General features: G+C 42.2%; 2 protein-coding genes across 2 annotated transcripts; both read left to right on the top strand.

Moving 5' to 3' along the window:
• Positions 1 to 2,262: 2,262 nt before the first annotated feature.
• LOC136687496 (C-type mannose receptor 2-like) lies at positions 2,263 to 4,794 on the top strand. Its single transcript, XM_066661943.1, has 4 exons — positions 2,263 to 2,731; positions 2,880 to 3,242; positions 3,369 to 3,731; positions 3,811 to 4,794. The coding sequence occupies exons 1-3, from the start codon at positions 2,638 to 2,640 to the stop codon at positions 3,728 to 3,730; spliced, it is 819 nt and encodes a 272-aa protein (XP_066518040.1). The 5' UTR covers positions 2,263 to 2,637; the 3' UTR covers position 3,731; positions 3,811 to 4,794.
• Positions 4,795 to 10,503: 5,709 nt separating this feature from the next.
• On the top strand, positions 10,504 to 12,198 carry LOC136678880 (macrophage mannose receptor 1-like). The gene is made up of 4 exons (XM_066657059.1): positions 10,504 to 10,543; positions 10,889 to 11,278; positions 11,371 to 11,721; positions 11,837 to 12,198. Exons 1-4 carry the CDS (start codon positions 10,504 to 10,506, stop codon positions 12,196 to 12,198), a joined length of 1,143 nt encoding a protein of 380 aa, XP_066513156.1.
• The last annotated feature ends 1,046 nt before the right edge of the window (positions 12,199 to 13,244 follow it).

The raw sequence follows: 13,244 nt of genomic DNA, 5'->3' as shown, positions 1-13,244 counted from the left end.
GAAACCCAGGCAGACACAGGGAGAACACACGACACTCCTCACAGACACACAGGGATAACACACCCCACTCCTCACGGACAGTCACCCAGCGGAAACCCACGCAGACAAAGAGAGAACACACCACACTTCTCACGGACAGTCACCCAGCGGAAACCCACGCAGACACAGGGAGAACACAACACACTCCTCAGAGTCACCCTGAGGAAACCCAGGCAGACAGAGGGAGAACACACCACCCTCCTCACAGACAGTCACCCGGAGGAAACCCATCAGACACAGAGAGAACACACCACACTCCACACAGTCACCTGGAGGAAACCCAAGCAGACAGAAAGAACACACCACACTCCTCACAGTCACCTGGAGGAAATCCAAGCAGACACAGAGAGAACACACCACACTCCTCACAGACAGTCACCCAGAGGAAACCCATGCAGACACATGGAGAACACACCACACTCCTCACAGACAGTCACTCTGTGGAAACCCACGCAGACACAGAGAGAACACACCCCTCTCCTCACAGACAGTCACCCAGAGGAAACCCATGCAGACACATGGAGAACACACCACACTCCTCATAGACAGTCACCTGGAGGAAACCCACGCAGACACAGAGAGAACACACCCCTCTCCTCACAGACAGTCACCCAGAGGAAACCCATGCAGACACATGGAGAACACACCACACTCCTCACAGACAGTCACTCTGTGGAAACCCACGCAGACACAGAGAGAACACACCCCTGTCCTCACAGACAGTCACCCAGAGGAAACCCACACAGACTCAGAGATAACACACCACACTCCTCACAGACAGTCACCTGGAGGAAACCCACGCAGACACAGAGAGAACACACCCCTCTCCTCACAGACAGTCACCCAGAGGAAACCCATGCAGACTCAGAGATAACACACCACACTCCTCATAGACAGTCACCCAGAGGAAACCCACACAGACACAGAGAGAACACACCACACTCCTCACAGACAGTCACCCGGAATTGTGACAGAGAGACTACCTGCTGCTCCACTCTAATACATCACTATAATCTGTAAAACCAGTGAATTATGGGAGGAAGTCATGGCCCAAAAATTTTCCAGATGAATCACATGCATTAACCTGTTAACACCGACAGCTCTGGTGTCTTAGTTACAGGTGGGAATTATGCTATTGAAAAGGAATCGGTACAAATTAATAATGCACTTAGTAATAACTGAGGTTATGGGAGGGACTTGATAAGGCACTAGTTTTAGCTCCAGAGCGCCCCCTAATGACGAGGTCAGAACAGTTTATGTGTTTAATTCAGGGTCATGATTGTGTGATAATTTTGTGTATTTCATTAGTTAAGTCATCTCCTGGGGGCGTGATGTTAATTTTAGAGATTTTAAGATTGAAGAGGTTTAAGATTAAACATGCCTCTGTTCTTCTGTCAGAAATGGCTCAGCAGTGGGTTCCCATCCTCCTCCTTTACTCAGGTAAGTGTGTGTGTGTGTGTGTGTGTGTGTAAAACATAAATTCCTGGTCTTTCTACCCGTGCTTGTCTTGCGTTTCCTGTCTCCTCATGCCCCGCCCCTTCTGGTTCTTTTCTATCTCTGGTGTCAGTCATTGTTTGTGTTAGTGTTTACGTTTGTTCTTGTTTCCCTCTGCTTCTGTGCTCTTGTCCTAGGTTTGTACTCAATATTTGTTTAGTTTCTGAGTCATATTTCTAATTTGTACCAATCTGCAGAGTCAGTTATTAAAGAGAATATGTGCATATTTCCCAATAATAATAATAATAATAATAATAATAATAATAAAAATAATGTCCTTGTTCCCCACAGCTGTCTGTGGAGTATCTACAGATGTTCCATATCAATATCACTTTGTGAATGAGAATAAAACCTGGACTGAAGCTCAGAGCTACTGCAGACAGAACTACACTGATCTGGCCACCGTCAGCAACATGGAGGAGATGAAGAACCTGAATGACACGCCTTCGTCCTGTCATGTCTGTTGTCCCTGGCCATGTGCTTTTAGCACATGGCTATGTTTTGTTTATGTCCTTGTCTCCGCCCTCGTCCCGCCTCTGTTCCGCCTCCTCGTCCGTGTCATGTGTTAACCCGTCCTCGTTATCTGTCCAGGTGTGTCTCATTTGTGTCTGTATTTAAGCCCTCGTTTCACGTGCTGTTTGTCGTACATTTCACATTTTCTCATTTCATCTTTCTCATGTCGGTCGTGTCTTCTAGTCTGTCCGTTTGTCTCCACAGCTTCTCCGTGTTTGTTTTCTTAGTCGTTGTTTCATGTTGTAGTTTCCTTTCATTTATCTTTACTTCGTTAACTCATTAGTCTGTCAGTCCCATTTGCCCTGTTTAGCTTCCCGTGTTTAGTTTAGCCTGCTTGTTTCCCTGTATGTTAAAGTATCTTTGTTTTGTTATCCTTCTTTATTAAAATACTGTGCTTTAGCGAGTGCGTCCGCCCTCCTTCAGTCCGCCCCTCGTTTCTGACACTGAACATGACCCTCAAAGATAAAACTACCAGCTCAGTGTCTAAACAGAGGTAACACTGAGAGATGGCTGTGGTCTCTGGCTGACGGAGATTTGTACAGTAAGGGAGCAGAGTACAGGAACTGGTACAGTGGAGAACCAGACAACGCAATGGGGAACGAGTTCTGTGTTATGATGGGAAAAACGTTTGGATCCTTTCATACTGTTACCTGTGACACTAAATATGCTTTTATGTGTTACAATGGTAAGAAATAAACTGTTTCATTGAGGAACATTTGAAAATGATTTTCTAAGCCCAAATATTTATCTGTTGTATTGCCCCTGTGTTTTTTATGAGTTAGTATGGTAAAATTCAACGTAACTCAGTAACAAATATACTAAATGTCTTTCAGAAACAAGTCCAACCAGTGGAAGCTACATATTTATTAACAGCTTTGTGACATGGCGTAAAGCTCAGAGACACTGCAGAGTGAATTACACAGATCTGGTCAGTGTAAGGAACCAGACGGAGAACCAGTGGATGCAAACGTCAATTTACACTTATAATCAAAACTATTTCTGGATCGGTCTGTTCAGCGACTCCTGGCAGTGGTCAGATCAGAGCTACTCCTTGTTCAGATACTGGGCGTCTACACAGCCAGACGGTACCAGTGGAAGTCAGAACTGTACTGCAGTGTCCATGACTGAAGGAGATGCAGGGGGCAGTTGGTTCGATGAGAACTGTGACAGTGAGCTTCCATTAGTCTGTCGTGAGGGTGAGCTCTGCTTCATCTCTTCAGTCATGTGTTCATTTCATTCCCAACCACAGAGTTCAGCATGTGGTGATCATCATGTATTTACCATAGACACTCTTCACTAATCACTCTCTCTTCCTTCTCCAGATAAACTGGTGTTGGTGAATCTGACTCAGACCTGGTGGGAAGCTCTGAGATACTGCAGGGAGAACCATAGGGACCTGAGCTCAGTTCACTCTAAGGAGGTCCAGTCCTGGGTGATGGAGGTGGCTCAGAGAGCCTCCACTGATCACGTTTGGCTGGGGCTACGTCACACCTGCAGACAGGGCTTCTGGTTCTGGGTCAGTGGGTTCTCCATCTGCTACCAGAACTGGGCTCCAGGGAACGGGACCGGGGGAGAAGACTGTGGTTCTGGAGAGAGATCTGGAGCGATGGAATTGAGTGGAGGACAGCAGTGGGTCAGTCTGCCTGAGTCCCAGAGACTCAACTTCATCTGCACCAACTACTGAGGTCAGTTACTGTGTGGTTGGTGATGGACATTCTTGTAGATCCAAATCGAAATGCTGATGGTCGTCGTCTTTCTGTTCAGGCTGAACTCAGGAGCGGTGGATCTTAGGTGCTCAGCATCAGTGGATCTACACTTTAATTTTCCTTGGGTTTGCTTTCCTTTGTGGTGGAATGGCGTATATTTTAATCTTCAGTTTCTTTAATATGAGCTCTTGGTTTTATTTTGTCCTGTTTTCATGGAATACCACTCTGTACATTCTGCATCTTAAAAGTGACATTCACAATTTCAGGTCTGGAAACAGCTCTAATGTGTTTACGAAGCCCCAGTGTCTGTAAATGGGTAAAAAAACAAAGTGTCTGGGTCCGGTGCTAGACTTTCTCTCTCTCTGCAGAGAAATTCCATCTGGAGGTTTTTAGACAACGGAGAGACTCCAAATACTGAAAAGCACCAACCGAGATGAGGATGTTGCTCTACTCCTGCTCCATAGGGGGGTAACACTGACTTATTTTTACTGTTACATTACCTAAGGTGGAACTGAGTCTAAATTCAGGAGAGCGCTAACTGCATGAAAGTAAACACAGAGCGAAAGTGCTACAAAACTAAACAGCTCGACTTACACATGAGTTTCTGTGGGAATTCAAACAGTGAATAACCACTTACAGACTATTTACACTTCAGACACTTACAAACAACAGTAGTTTTTCTCAAACACACAGTTCCATCCTAAAAGACGCAGAGATTCTGAACGTTAACAAATCAGAGTGAACAGCATTTCCCCAAATTCATAGATGTTGCCTTTAATTGTGGCCATGTGAGTTGCTCCTAGCCCCGGGTGCCTCTGTGAAAGTCCAGGTCAGTGTACGACCCACATCCTGTTTATCCTCTGATGACACCGGACGTGGAGACTCACACAGACCATGGGATTCAGGCTCCATCTGGAGACAGCAGGTAGAAACCAAAGAGCAGCCGACAGTGAGCATGTTAAACTTCGACTTCTACTTGCCGTCTGCAGCTGGAGCTGGGGTCCCGTGGTCCACAATCCAATGTCTCCTCTGGTCTAGGCCCAATGTGATTGGCCACAGATGTCCTTGTTTACTTCTGTTTAATAATATATTTCTAACACTTGTATGGTATTTTTCTTTGTGTTTCCCCGTTGTTTTGTATATAATCAATCATTTTGATCAACATTACACCTCTTATTTCTTAATTAGTTCTTTAATATATCAGTTCAGACAATTAAAATGTTTATTTATATATTTTATTTATTTATCTGTAGATAAGGTAAGATAAACAGTTACTTAATATTCATTTATTTAATTCATGATTAAATGTATAAACAACTGAGAAAGCAAGGAAACACTGATTGGACTTTAGAGGACAAGGAGCTACTGGATTGCTAACAGGCCCCCGCTTATGGTGACTCTACATCCTGCTAAACACGAGTGAGTGAGTGAATGAGATTCAGTGGGTGTATGAAAATGTTTGAGTGACAGCTGAAAAAGCATTTTGTGGTCAAACTTTCCTGAGCTAAGATTACAAACAGTTACTTATTTAATATTCATTTATTTAATTCATGATTAAATGTATCGATAACTAGGAAAGCAAGGACTATATTTAACTAAAGTATGATTTGAGGATTTATTATTCAGATAAACAAATTGATAACTATCAGACAAATAGGATCTGAACCAAGAGAGGGCAGATCCTTTTATTCCTACCAGATTTTCCAGCCTATCAAGAAGCATCACATGATCTATGGTATCAAACGCTACACTAAGGTCAAGCAGCACCAGAATAGAGATATAGCCCTTATCATGTGAAAGGAGTAAGTCATTAGTTACTCTTGTTAGAGCCGTTTCTGTGCTGTGATTTGGTCTAAATCCAGACTGAAAAATGTCATGAATGTCATTGTTTTGTAGATAAAAGCACAAATGCTGTGACACGACTTTTTCTAGAATCTTAGCAATAAAAGGGAGGTTTGATATTGGCCTGTAGTTTGCGAGTACGAGAGGGTCAAGATTAGGTTTTTTAATAATTGGTTTGATTACCGCTAGTTTCAGAGGTTTTGGTACATATCCAATGTTGAGGGATGAGTTTATTATTGTGAGCAATGGTCTAATGACTTTAGGTAAAATTTGTTTAAATAATTGTGTTGGTACAGGATCCAGTAAGCATGAAGTTGATTTAGATGAGCTAATTAAACTAAGTCATTTTCATCGACAGAATTCAAGTAGTCTAAGTGCACCTCAGAGCTGGCGGGGGGTTCATCAACAAAAGCCGATGTGACTTTGGACTGATTTTGGATTTTGAGGCGAATGCAATCAATTTTATCATTAAAAAACCTCATAAAGTCATTGCTACAGAAATCAGAGGGGACAATGGGGTTGATTTCCTTTTTGTTTCCAATTAGATTTGATACAGTGCTAAAAAGGAATCTAGGGTTGTCTTTGTTGTTTTCTATAAGGGAAGAGATGTACTGTGATTTGGCTTTAGATAAGGCATGTTTGTAATGGGTGAGGCTGTGCTGCCATGCAATTCGGAAACATTCTAGTTTTGTGTGTCTCCATTTACGTTCATGGTTACGAGCAGCCAGTTTTAATGCACGCGTGCTGTCACTGTACCATGGAGCAAGCCTTTTCTCTCTAAATTGTTTGGTCTTGACTGGTGCAACACTATCTAGGTTTGTACACAATAAGTGGTGTAGGTTGTTTGTAATGAGCTCAAGGTCATTTGGGAGAGTAGGAAAAGAAATGGTGGTAAGGTCTGGAAGGTTGTTGATAAAATCACTAACTGTTGAGGATGTTATAGTGCGCTTTCTAATATAGCGTGGTTGTGGACAAATATCAAAGTTTAACGCAATTTCATATGTGATTAGATGGTGATCAGAGATGGTCTCATGTAGCGAGAGATTGGATAGATTCTTTATCTCAATGCCCCGTGTTAACACTAGGTCCAATGTGTGTTTGCATTGATGAGTGGGCCCAGTAACATTCTGAGTGAACCCTAGCGCATCCAAAATTGATTCAAATGCAATTTTAAGTGGATCATGGTCCTTCTCAAAGTGAATATTGAAATCACCAACAATTAAGGCCTTTTCTGATACGATAACTACACTTGAGAGAAAATCAGCAAATTCACAAAGAAATTCTGTATAAGGGCCAGGAGGACGGTAGATTGTGATGAGCATAAATGAGTGCTGCCTTTTTGATGCAGTGACTTTAAGAGTAAGTATTTCAAGGATTTAGTATCATAACTAGATTTTTGTGTTGTGTCAATGGTAGGGTCATAAATTGTGGCTACACCACCACCACGACCAGATGGTCGTGGGCAACTGTAATAGCTGAAGCCAGGGGGAGTGGATTCATTTAGGGCAATGTATTCATTGGCTTTAGCCCATGTTTCGCAGAGACATAATGCATTGAGTTTGTTATCAGTAATAATATCACAGACAGTGAGTGCTTTGGATGTTAGAGATCATATATTTAAAAGCCCTAATTTAATGCTGGAAGTGCTGAAATATTGCGTTCGCTGCAGTGCCTTGGTGTTAATTCTAATTAGGTTGTTAAAACTGACTTTTGGGCGTTTGTGATAACAAGCTTTGCGGGGAACAGACACAGTCTCAATGCTGAAAAATTTATTAGCGTTAATCAGAGTGGGTGATATGGACATGCTACTCATCATACTAGCAGTAGAGAGCTGGTCAGGAGGAACATTAGGAATTTTAATATTACTTACCTGCTCGCTATCCATTCCACCTACCTGACTGATGTGACTGGGAATGACCAGTCAGTTCCGGCACAGAACCACCTCAATGTTCTCAGAGAGAACTACGGATCCTAGACGGCTTGGATGAAGCCCATCCCAACGATACAGGGCCGGACACTCACGAAAGCACTCCCAGTTGTCGACGTAGTCCACGCCGACAGTGCCGCACCAATCCAGGAGCCAGGAGTGGAGCCCAAAGAGCCTGCTAAACGCCTCACATCCTCGATGGTAGGTGGGCAGGGGGCCAGAGACAATGATCCTAGTGTCCGTCTTCTTCTGAGCGGTATCCAGAAGGGAACGGTATGTTCTCTCTGTGTCTGCGTGGGTTTCCTCTGGTGACTGTCTGTGAGGAGTGTGGTGTGTTGTCCCTGTGTCTGCGTGGGTTTCCTCCGGGTGAATGTCTGTGAGGAGTGTGGTGTGTTCTCGCTGTGTCTGCGTGGGTTTCCTCCGGGTGACTGTCTGTGAGGAGTGTGTTGTGTTCTCGCTGTGTCTGCATGGGTTTCCCCAGGTGAATTTCTGTGAGGAGTGTGGTGTGTTCTCTCTGTGTCTGCGTGGGTTTCCTCCGGGTGCTCCGGTTTCCTCCCACAGTCCAAAATCACACATTGGTAGGTGAATTGGTGACTCAAAATGTCTGTAGGTGTGAGTGTGTGAGTGAATGTGTGAGTGCGTGTGGTGCCTTGTGAAGGTCTGGCACTCTCTCCAGGGTGTATTCCCTTGCACCCTATGATTCCATGTAGGCTCTGGACCTCCCGCGACCCTGAACTGGATAAGGGTTACAGATAATGAATGAATGAATGTAATACTGGTCAAACCTTTCTGAGCTAAAATAACAAAAAGTTACTTACTTAATATTCATTAATTTAATTCATAATTAAAAGTATGAATAACTGAGAAAGCAATGAAACATTGATTGGACTTTGAAGGATAAGGAGCTACTGGAGTGCTAACAGCGCCCCACCTATGGATAATCCTCAGCCTGCTAAACACAAGTCAGTGAGTGTGTGAGTGAAGGATTGAGTTTTTCAGCCTGATTTTAAACCAGCACCTTAACTATTGAGTTAGTCATGTTTATTAAACACAGATTTGGACTGAAGAAAAGATCCCCTTGCTCTAAACTAAGTTGGTAATTCTGCCTAACAACAGCCACCTGATTGGTCGATGGTGCTTCCTCCCAGAACATGCTGCTGATTGGCTGAGGGCAGTGGACTGAGTCGGGTGTTTCTCCTCACTTTACTGTATAAATAAATAGTGTTTAAGCAGATTTTTCATGAATGATTTAATTGTTATTTTCCTCTAAGTCTTTAGTATTTTGCTCAGTTACAGTTAAACTAACATTTACAATTATTTACGTACGACTAAATGCTATTATTAGCTAAATGCTAATAATAAGTATTCACAGGTGACTAATAAATACCACTCATTCGACTTCGTCCAAACTCGGGTCCAGCGCTGTGATTGGACACACTCAGATGAGAGGGCGGGGCCATTCTAAAACCTCTGCACGTCAAGCAGAGCAGAATCAGAACGACTCATTTTATCTCATGTTTTCTGACCCAAGTAAACCGACTGTGGTGTTGTTTCACAGTGTGTGGGTTGGTGGCCTTTAGATCCTCATATAAATGTGGACATGCACTGAACAAGGGATTTGTTTATTTTTTTTATTAAAATTTTAACCAGAGCCTCTTTGTTTTGACTCTGACTCACAGTAACACATGCAAAACAAGTGCACTCTCCTTTGAGCCTCCAGATCACAGTATTGCATTGTATAAGAGAAGACAAACCTGTTTTACAGCTGAGATACAAAGACTTAATGATGACAGAGAACTCTATTAGAGCTCTGATATTACCATAAACATTGTTTTAATATTATTAACAAACAACCTTTATATATTTCTGTTGAATCTATGATGATTTAGACTAGTTATTGATATCTGAGGTTTCATCTGTGAGGGTTTGATGGCAGGTGCCAGCCCATGAGTGAAGGGTATGACCTGTAAGATTAGAACTGCTACCCCTACATCACCCTTCGCTCCAAAGAACACGGTTCCACTGTTCCTCAGGTAAATGCTGCGTGGATTTTGTTTGAGATTTGTACAAATTGTGTAGTGTCTGAATTCAGATCAGTGTCTATGAACATTTGGACACAGTGAGTAGAATGAGGACAGAGACAGGCAGCTCATGCAAATTGAGTTCTATGGAAGAGGACTGTTGTTGTTGTTGTTGACTTTATGGACAATGTGATATAAGATAGGTGTGGTAGATGATGGAGATAAGAGGATTTGAATTGTAAAGAGATGTACTGAGAGGACAGAGAGAGATAGGATCAGTCGGCACAGAGAAGCAGAGTGAGGCGGACATAGAGGAGTGTGATTTAACCAGATCCGTAAAAACCACAAACACACAGCAGCTGAAACGAACCGGTGAAGAGAAGACAGAACAGAACCAACACCGAGGTAGGATTCATGTTTCATTAACATTAACTCAGAGCTAAAGAAGCTGCTCCAGTCTTCTGCTGGGGTTAGTTTTCATAGTGGACACTGGATAAAGAGAAAGTTCTACATAGTGACCCAGTTACTGTGAGGTACACACTCCAAAAGAACTGGAGAATCACTCTGAGGAACATCACTGAACTACACTGAGAACCTAAGCAGGTTCTAGATAATACCTGAGTAATTATAATGTATGATCACTAAGGTCCATTGGAGTTGTTTGTTATTATAGCAATAGTCTGGTTCAATTATAGAAATTACATTTAAATATTCTCCCGTTTAATGGAACAAAATCCACTGAAACATATCTTTGGATTCTGTGGGTTAACGAGACCAAGACGAGTCCAGAACCAGAGAAACATGCCTTCAACCTAAAACAGGAAAAATATTTCAACTAACATTACTTTATGTGCATCGTTTATTAACTTTATAACAATCACATTATTTATCTGTGTGAAATATACATTTACACTTTGATGTTCAGGAAAATGTAAATAAAGACATGTATTTACTTTTAGAAATGGATCTGAAGTGGGTTTCCATCATCTTCCAGCTATCAGGTCAGTGTGTGTGTGTGTGTGTGTGTGTGTGTGTGTGTGTGTGTGTGTGTGTGTGTGTGAGAATGTCTAAGGGTTAATTGTTGAGACTAAAACTATATGGTACTTTATGCCATTTCTGCTGTATTTGTATCAAATAAAGTATTGATTATTATTTCCACATTAAGAGACGTTTAGGTGTTGGTTAAGTTCGGCTCCTACAACATGTTGCTGCCTGGGCATCTACTTGGAGATTAGCCACTAGTTTCTGACTGATCCAGTGTTAGAACTGGTTCTGAGTTTAACACATCCACCAATAAATATCTGTAAATGATCTCTACAAATCAGTCCTTCTCATGTTCTCCACAGCTGTGTGTGGGGTATCTGCATACACTTCGTATCGGTACGTTTTTGTGAATGAGAATAAAACCTGGACTGAAGCTCAGAGCTACTGCAGACAGACCCACACTGATCTGGCCACCGTCAACAACATGGAGGAGATGAAGAACCTGAACACGACTCTCAAAGATAAAACTACCAGCTCAGTGTGGATCGGTCTAAACAGAGGGAACACTGGGAGATGGCTGTGGTCTCTGGCTGATGGAGATTTGTACAGAGAGGGAGAGGAGTACAGGAACTGGGACAGTGGACGACCAAACAACTATGGAGGGATACAGTACTGTGTCACAATGTGGACAAATCCTGGAAAATGGAATGATGACAACTGTGATAAACCATACCCTTTTGTGTGTTATGACGGTAAGAACTCCCAGATTCAGATTCATGTAAACAATACTCACTTCATGAAATGGATGTGGAAAATCCTAAATTCTGACTGAATTATGTTTCAGAAATAAACAGAACTGAGAGATACATATATATAAATGACAAAAAGACCTGGCGTGAAGCTCAGAGCTACTGCAGAGAACACTACACAGATCTGGTCACTGTGAGGAACCAGACGGAGAACCAGGAGATCTGGGGTTTATCAGTGTCATCTCATAACAACGATGATGTCTGGATCGGTCTGTTCAACGACTCCTGGCAGTGGTCAGATCAGAGTAACTCCTCATTCAGATACTGGAGGTCTGGACCAGATAATTATGGTAAAAACAGTCAGCAGCAGTGTGCCGTAGTGACTGAGGACGGTCAGTGGACTAATCTGACCTGTGACAACAGACTCCCCTTCGTCTGTCGAGAGAGTGAGTCATGATTCACTGATTCAATAATGAGATGATTAATTATAAATTACACTTAATTAACAATTTTAAACTCATTAAAAGCTGTCTCTTTTGACCTCTGCCCTGTTGTCTCCAGATAAACTGGTGTTGGTGAATCAGACTCTGACCTGGACAGATGCTCTGAGATACTGCAAGGAGAACCATACCAACTTAGTATCAGTTCACTCTGAGGAGGTCCAGTCCTGGGTGATGGAGGTGGCTCAGAAAGCCTCCACTGATCACGTTTGGTTGGGGCTACGTCACTCCTCCATCTTCGATATCTGGTTCTGGATTAATGGAGAGTCCATCTGCTACCAGAACTGGGCTCCAGGGAACGGGACCAGGGGAGGAGACTGTGGTTCTGGAGAGAGATCTGGAGCGGTGGAATCGAGTGGAGGACAGCAGTGGGTCAGTCTGCCTGAGACCCAGAAACTCAACTTCATCTGCACCAACTACTGAGGTCAGTCAGTCTTTGGTTGGTTGGTTTTTATTGGAAAGCTGCAGCACCATTGCTGACCCTCATTGTTCTCTTTCCTCTTTTCAGAAACGAAGACTGAAGCCAGGTTGTGTTCCCTGTTCAGGAGCCAGAGTCAGAAGATCCTCAGATTCACTGGTTTAGTTTGCTCTCCTGTTTAATTCATGGGTTTAATGGGTGGTGAAGTATATTTATATTTCCATTATAATCTCAGACTCAGTCACTGTGTCAGCTTTTCTTCTTCCTGAACTTTCTGTGGACATCAGTCATGAAACAAGCCGAACGAGTTTGTTGAATGGACACAGATTGATTTTAAAATAAGTTTCAATATTTTGTGATCTCAAAACTTTCATGAAGAAAAACAAAGTGTACTCCTGCTCTAGACCCAGGGGTTTCTACATTTTAAACATGCACCACACCCCTCAGTGTGTCTACTTTAATCCTGCACCTCCTCAGGCAGTGACCCACTGTCACTGCTGTGATGCATTCTTCAGCATGAACCATGATGGTGTCTGTGGGCGAGTCGAGATACAGAAGCTCCAGAAAGAGCTCAGAGCTCTTTTGAAAGAAGAGTGAATCAGATTAGTGTTTGTTTTTACATTAAAATGTGTTCAGTGCAACACGAGGTGCATCAGCTATGTTTAAATAAAGGGAAAACTTTTAAAACTTTTCAATTTGTTATTTTTTATGTTGAACTTTAACAGATTGGATTTTTCTGAGTAATATCTAAAGGATCTAAAGCATAATGAAAGAGTCAGTGTGTGAAAAGTTCTGTTATTGTGGTCAAACTAAAGTTTGAGTCTTTAATTATTAACATTGTTTTTTTTAATATCTATTTTTATGGTCTTTTGGAAATCTGTACACTGTTTTGTATCTATTTCTTAAATAAATATCAGATACTATTTGAAATTGAATAGTGTTTTGATTGTAATTCATTTCTTTAACTTGTCTTCATTAAAATAAATAATTCATCTCTTAGGAAAAACAGACAAAGAAAGGAAAAATGTTAAATGTTCAAATCTTGAACAAG

Source organism: Hoplias malabaricus, chromosome 2 (genome assembly GCF_029633855.1).
Source record: "Hoplias malabaricus isolate fHopMal1 chromosome 2, fHopMal1.hap1, whole genome shotgun sequence".
NCBI classification, from domain to species: domain Eukaryota; kingdom Metazoa; phylum Chordata; class Actinopteri; order Characiformes; family Erythrinidae; genus Hoplias; species Hoplias malabaricus.
This window is presented reverse-complemented; position numbering and strand designations above follow the sequence as displayed.